We start from the raw sequence: 7,408 nt of genomic DNA, 5'->3' as shown, positions 1-7,408 counted from the left end.
CACAAACCCCCCCTCCCCCACTAAGTGTTCGACCTAATCCCTGAACCACAATTTGGTCCTTGAGAGACGACCTAGGAGTCATTTCCTAGCTCTACTGCATTTCTAAATTGCAATCAAATTTGTATGGGCCACGACACCCATCAATTGTCATGGTGAATCTAGATGAAAAATGGATGAAGAATGGAAAAGTAAACCCTAGATAAGAAGAGATGGAGCCTAAGCATCCAAGAGATCCTATCTAGAGAGTGAAAGTAGGTCTTACCGCCCTCTTCTGTCACACTTTTTGCCGCCCGGCGGTTTCCCTCAAGCCGCGCCACCGCCCGGCGGCAGGGGCCCTCTTCATTTTTGTTCACTTTTCTTGAGTCTAAGACCTTCATCTTCAACTCCATTCTTCACTTTCTCAAAAAATGCTACAAAACAATGCAAAACAAGCATAATATCGCTAAAAACAGCTTTTGACTCTCTACTAACTCATTTATTGAGTTTTGCTTGATTCTAAGCTCATTTTAAGCAGTAAGGGGAGTAATTTGGTCTAAAATGACATATGAAAATAACTGTTTTTCAATCGTTATCACAACCCCAAACTTAGAACTTTGCTTGTCCTCAAGCAAACAAAACAGAGCTTGACTTTATACTATTTCATCCAATGATTCAACACTCCTAAAGTACATGACAAACACTACTCAATTTCAAACCTTCAGTGAAACTAAATCAAGATGCATGTGTGCTTTCAATCCAGTTCAGTCCAGAGATTGCACAACAGATGTTACACATTATGAATGACCAATCCACTAAGCAAAAATGCACTCATGAAAATTAACAATTCTTACCAAGCAAGTGTTTCACTCAATCACTCAAGTGTTTAGGGTGACACTCCAACTCTCTACCATTCACAAGTCACAAGAAATAAAATTGCCATTCATCTTAAACAAGCAAAATCCTTGAGTTAAGAGAGTTATCATAATATTCAACATTTAAGCACAACTCTCATCCTCACCAATCTCACTTATTCCCAACTTTTTCCCTTTCCATTTTCATCGAGCTCATCTTCATGCTTATTTTTCTTTTCTTTTCTTCATGCATTTTTCTTTTTCAACAATTGAGCTCAATGCTTCTTAATAGCTTTCCAATTTCCCCCATGCAACCCCAAACTTGAACCTTTTCATCACATGCAATTAAGCTCATCCCAACTCAAGGTAAAGAATTTCAAGACAAGGGTTCATATCCTGTTTAAGGCTAAGGTTCAAAAAGGGTATAACATTTTAAGATCTGTGGGTGAAAATTTGGCTAAAGGAAGGTTTTAAAAAATGACCTTGATCATATGACATTCACATGCAATTCAATCAATCATCAAGATTAAGGCAATATCATTCATGCTTTCCTGTGAACAATTCATATAATCATAAAAACTCTGGAGCTCAATACCTCACACAACATGCTTTCTCACACAATATTCATAAATACACCCTGCTTAGCATCATAATCACAATCATAATTTACTATACACTTGTTTCACTTAATATCAACATGCAATACAACTCAATTATCATCCACATCCAATCATCATCAAATAAGTTCATCATGCAAATTAGTCAGTTAAACATCGTCAGAAAAGTATTTAGGCCAATCATACACACTGAAAAATAAAATTCAACCTATTCTAAAAATTTAAAATGAAGAAGAAAAAGAGAGAAAACTAGGTTGCCTCCTAGTAGCGCTTGTTTAGTGTCACGAGCCTGACCCAAACCTCATGGGTCCAACAACATTATAACTGAGGCGAATTGCTTGACATCTCCTCCCACATAATGTTTGAGCCTTTGGCCATTCACTATCCATCTCCTTTGTTGATCATCATCATTTGAATTCTTTAATTCCACTGCTCTACTTTGAAATACACATTTCACCACAAAAGGTCCTGACCATTTTGATTTCAGCTTCCCGGGGAACAACTTTAACCGTGAGTTGAATAATAGAACCAAATCCACTGGATGGAAAGTTCTCTTAATCAGCTTCCTGTAATGATAAAATTTCACCTTATCTTTGTAAGTCTTGGATGACTCGTAGGCATGCAGCCGCATTTCTTCAAGCTCTAGCAGTTGGTTGCTTCGTTTGCTTTGAGCCATATCAGGGTCAAAATTCAAAAACTTCAAAGCCCACCAAGCTTTGTGCTCCATTTCAACTAGCAAATGACATGCTTTTCCATACACCAATTGAAAGGGCGATAACCCCATAGAAGTTTTCATGGCAGTTCTATATGCCCAGAGAACATCGTCTAACTTTTGTGACCAATCTTTTCTTGAACAAGTGACAATCTTTTCTAAAATTCTTTTGATTTCCCTATTAGAAACTTCAGCTTGGCCATTTGTCTGTGGATGATAAGGTGCAACTACCTTATGTTTCACCCCATAATGCTTAAGTACCTTAGCTAGCTGAGCATTGCAAAAATGAGATCCCCCATCACTGATGAGAACCCTGGGAGTTCCAAAACGTGAAAAGATTTGTCTTTTTAAGTATTTGATCACAGTGTTAGAATCATTCTTAGGACATGCTAAAGCTTCAACCCACTTACTCACATAATCAACAGCTACCAAAATATATTAATTATTGAATGACGGAAGAAATGGTCCCACAAAGTCAATACCCCAGCAGTCAAAAACTTCAACTTCCAGAATGCCCTGCAATGGCATCTTATGCCTCCTTGAGATAGTCCCTGTCCTTTGGCATTTGTCGTAGCTTCGAGCATGATTATGAGCATCTTTAAACAAAGTTGGCCAATAAAATCCTGCTTGAAGAATTTTTGCGGTAGTGCGCTCTACATTATAATGACCTGCATAAAGAGAATAGTGACAATGCCACAAAATATTTTCTGCTTCTGCTTCGGTAACACATCTCCTCAACAGATTATTTGCTCCTATCTTGAACAAATATGGATCATCCCAGATGAATTGTTTGGCATCATGTAAAAACTTCTTTTTCTGTTACCAGTTGAATCCTTCAAGGATAAGACCCGTGGCTTTGCAGTTAGCTAAATCAGCAAACCAGGGTCTTTGCTGAATATATAAAAGAGTTTCATCTGAAAATGATTCCCAGATTTCTTTCTCCTTGTTTTCTACTTCATCATTGACTAACCGGGATAAATGATCAGCAATCATATTTTCACTCCACTTTTTGTCACGAATTTCTATGTCAAATTCTTGTAGCAGAAGCACCCATCTAATCAGTCTTGGCTTCGAATCAGGTTGATAGAAGCCTCCACCAAATTTATGTTTGGAGAAGCTTCACGGGTTTAGATGTGAGCAACGGATGAAGGATGCCATGATGATGGATGAGGTGAAGTCAAGGTGTTTGATGAAGGTCCAAGAGAGGTTGATGATGGAGTATTGGTGAATTCTAACTCAGAGAGCTTTCCTAAGGGGAAAGGAGCTAGAGGATAGGCAAGATAACATTGCACAAGAGTGAACTTGAGAGTGAAAGCTGAAATTTGGCAGCATTTCTTTACTTCAATTCAAGTTGAAGNTTACAAGTGTGGTGCTCCTCTTTTATAAGAAGAAGAAGAGCTATGAGGTGTGCAGAGGAAGCTAACAATTGGACATGTGCAGGAAATGAAGTGTGAAAGGTGTGTTTCACGTGCTAAATGTGTTACATGAGTTATACATGGTTAAATCACGTGAAAAAGGCATGGAATGGTGCTCCACATATGAGTCTCGGCCAACCTCTTTGTTGCACGTGGAAAATGGCATAAGTGTGGCTAGCTTGGTGTTTTCCATGTGCAAAACATGCTTAGCAAGTCTTAGCCATGAGTGATGCTTTATTCTTCCCTTTGATGATCTACAAAACAAGCAAGCATATTTAGTTTTTGTAGAAGAAAAGGTTTAATAGAAAATACTCCATAGAAGTAATGTAGTGAGTGCTCCCTGTTCTTCTTGTATCTTCTTTGACATGGCTCTTGTTAGAGGTCCAATATGAAGCTTAGATGGTCCACCATCACAGGTTTTGTCAGTAAATACTTTATAGCCGCATGATCTGTATAAATGATACCCTTATATCTAATGAAATAAGATCTAAATATCTCCAATGAATAAACTATGGCCAAAAATTCTTTTTCTGTGGTAACATAATTTAGTTGAGCCTTATTCAGCACTTTGCTAGCATAGTAAATAGAATGAAATACCTTTCCTCTTCTCTGCCCCAACACAACACCTATGGCATAGTCACTAGCATCGCACATAAGTTCAAACTCTTTATCCCAATCTGGAGCCACGATCATTGGAGCAGAAATCAATCTCTTCTTCAAAATATCAAAAGCTTGCAAACATTCAGGACTCATCACAAATGGTGTCTCTTTAGCAAGCAAATTACTTAAAGGCTTCGCAATCTTTGAAAAATCCTTAATAAATCATCGATAAAATCCTGCATGACCAAGGAAACTTCGAACTCCTTTTACATTTGTTGGTGGTGGAAGTTTTTCAATCACCTCAACCTTTGCCCTATCAACTTCAATCCCCCTGGCAGAAATTTTGTGGCCCAACACAATACCTTTTGTAACCATGAAATGACATTTCTCCCAGTTCAGAACAAGATTTGTTTGAACACATCGTTTAAGAACGACATCCAAGTTGGTCAAACATCTTTGAAATGTATCTCCAAAAATTGAAAAATCGTCCATGAAGACTTCGATGCTTTTTTCCATGAAATTAGCAAAGATTGCTTGCATACACCTTTGAAATGTGGCTGGAGCATTGCATAATCCAAACGGCATTTTTCTATAGGCATATATACCAAATGGACAGGTAAAAGTTGTTTTGCCTTGATCTTCAGGGTCCACCACTATTTGGTTATATCCAGAATATCCATCAAGGAAGCAATAATAAGCTTGCCCTGCCAATCTTTCTAACATCTGATCCATGAAAGGTAAGGGAAAATGATCTTTCCGGGTGGCTGTATTTAATCTCCTGTAGTCAATACACATCCGCCACCCAGTGACTGTCCTTGTAGGAATAAGCTCATTCTTTTCATTATGAATGACAGTCATCCCTCCTTTCTTTGGTACAACTTAAACTGGGCTTACCCTTTTCCTATCAGAAATCGGATAAATAATTCCTGCTTCTAACAGCTTCGAAACCTCCTTTCTCACAACTTCTTTCATGACAGGATTAAGTCTCCTTTGTGATTGAGCTACAGGCTTATAATAATCTTCCATCAGAATTCTATGCGTACAATAAGTTGGACTTATACCTTTGAGATCAGCAATTGACCAACCTATGGCACCTTTGTTCGCTTTTAGAACTCCCACCATTTTTCTTTCTTCCTCCGGAGATAATGAAGTACTAATAATGAATGGTTTTCTCCCATTATCCTCCAAAAACACATATTTCAGATGTGGTGGCAACTCCTTCAGTTCAATCTTGCTTTCTGGAATTTTTTCTTTAAGCTCCATCTGTTCAAAAAGGGCTTTTTTTGGTGGAACTTCTTTTGCTGCATCCAATTCCTGCACACATTTCTGATGTAGTTTATCCTCCTCCTCGTTCAAGTACTCACATTCGTTGATCAAAGTCCTTTCTAATATGGATACGTTACGAACTCTATTTTCTTGCTTCATATAGAGTTCCTCCACAATGTCAATCTAAAAGCATGACTTGTCATCTTTAGTATGTGACATTGCTTGAAACACATAAAGTTCACCTCTTCATCTCGCACCTGGACTTTAAGCTTCCCCTTTTCAACATCAATAACAATTATGGCAGTTTTCGTGGAGGGTCGTCCAAGAATTAAAGGTGCATCTCCATTTTCTTCCGTCTCCATAATAACAAAGTCCATTGGAAATAAAAATTTATCAACCTTGACAATCACATCTTCGGCAACTCCATAAGGATATATGAGGGATCTGTCAGCTAATTGAAGAACCATTATTGTTTGTTTGATCTCTAACCCTTTTCTCTTTTTTGAACATGGAAAGAGGCATCAGATTTATACTAGCTCCTAGATCAATCAAAGCTTTCCCTACCTCTAACTCTTCAATAGTACAAGGAATAGTGAAGCTCCCTAGATCAGGTGATTTAGGGGGTAATGACTTTTGAATGATAGCACTGCAATTCCCTTCTACCTCAATTGTTTCTTTTTCAGCATACTTTCTCTTTTTCGTAATGATCTCTTTCAAAAACTTTGAATAAGATGGTATCTGGTGAAGTGCCTCCGCGAATGGAATAGTTATTTCCAATTTCTTGAAAATCTCCATAAAACGCTCGAATTGTCTCTCTTTCTCTTTTCTGGAATATATTTTTGGGTACGGTAGTGGTTTTTCATACTCCTTCTCTTTTAACTTCTCAGCTTCTTCTTTCTGTTTCTTGTTCATCATATTTTCCTCTATCTCAACTTCCTCCCTTTGACCCTTTCCTTCTTCTACACTTTCTTTTTTATCAACCTCTCTTTCTCTTAAAATTCTTCCACTTCTAGTAACAATCTCACATGCTTCTTCCCCCCGACTTTTCTCCACGCAGTCAACAACAAATACACTTCACTTTACAGCGCTGATACATTCCTACCCATGCTAATCCTTTCATTACCTTTCATCTTCCTCTTGTGTGTCCACAACTCCTTCAAGAATTTGGCATACCTAGGAATCTGTTTAATTGCATCAAGTAGAGGTATGTTCACCTCTACCTTCCTGAAGGTCTCCAATATTTCTTTGTCCACCTCTTCCATCTTTTTGCTAGGAAGTGCCCTTGAAGGGAAAGGAAGAGGGATAGGTCGATCATGCAAAGGAGAAGGCACGAAAGCGATGGTGGTGGAAGAGGGAGAAGATCCACCTGAAGAAAAACCACCGGTTGGAGAAGAAGATCCACCTACCTCAAATGCCCTGCGTGGACCGTTGATGAAGGTTGAAAAACAGTTATTTTCCTATGTCATTTTAGACCTAATTACGCCCTTTACTACTTCGAATGAGCTTAGAATCAAGCAAAACTCAATAAATGAGTCTGTAGAGAGTCAAAAGTTGTTTTTAGCGATATTATGCTTGTTTTGCATTGTTTTGTAGTATTTTGGAGAAAGTGAAGAATGGAGATGGAAGATAAAGGGCATAGACTCAAGAAAAGAGAAGAAAATTGAAGATTTGAAGAGTCGACGCACCGCCCGACGGTTTCTTACACCGTTGGGCGCTCTAGGGTGAGGAGTAGACACTAGTATTGGACGCTGGGCGGATTTGTGATTAGAGGCAAACCGCCGGGCGGTAGACCCCTGCCGTTGGGCGGTAGCATGGCTTGAGGAAAACCGCCGGGCGCCACACTTGAACCGCCGGACGGTGGTCCGCTGGACTTGGGCCGGTTTTCTGTTGCACTCCTCACTTATAAATACCCCTATTTCGAGTTCAGAGTCATTCTTTTGACAGGGGAGAACGGCCAGACCTAATTTT

At 38.9% G+C, this 7,408-nt stretch overlaps 1 protein-coding gene across 1 annotated transcript; it reads right to left on the bottom strand.

Moving 5' to 3' along the window:
* Positions 1-1,748: 1,748 nt before the first annotated feature.
* On the bottom strand, positions 1,749-2,243 carry LOC106754795. The gene has a single exon (XM_014636859.1). The coding sequence runs from the start codon at positions 2,241-2,243 to the stop codon at positions 1,749-1,751; it is 495 nt and encodes a 164-aa protein (XP_014492345.1).
* Between the last annotated feature and the right edge of the window lie 5,165 nt (positions 2,244-7,408).

This window comes from Vigna radiata, unplaced genomic scaffold (genome assembly GCF_000741045.1).
Source record: "Vigna radiata var. radiata cultivar VC1973A unplaced genomic scaffold, Vradiata_ver6 scaffold_278, whole genome shotgun sequence".
NCBI classification, from domain to species: domain Eukaryota; kingdom Viridiplantae; phylum Streptophyta; class Magnoliopsida; order Fabales; family Fabaceae; genus Vigna; species Vigna radiata.
The sequence above is the reverse complement of the archived record's forward strand: the minus strand, read 5'-3'. Positions and strand labels throughout refer to the sequence as shown.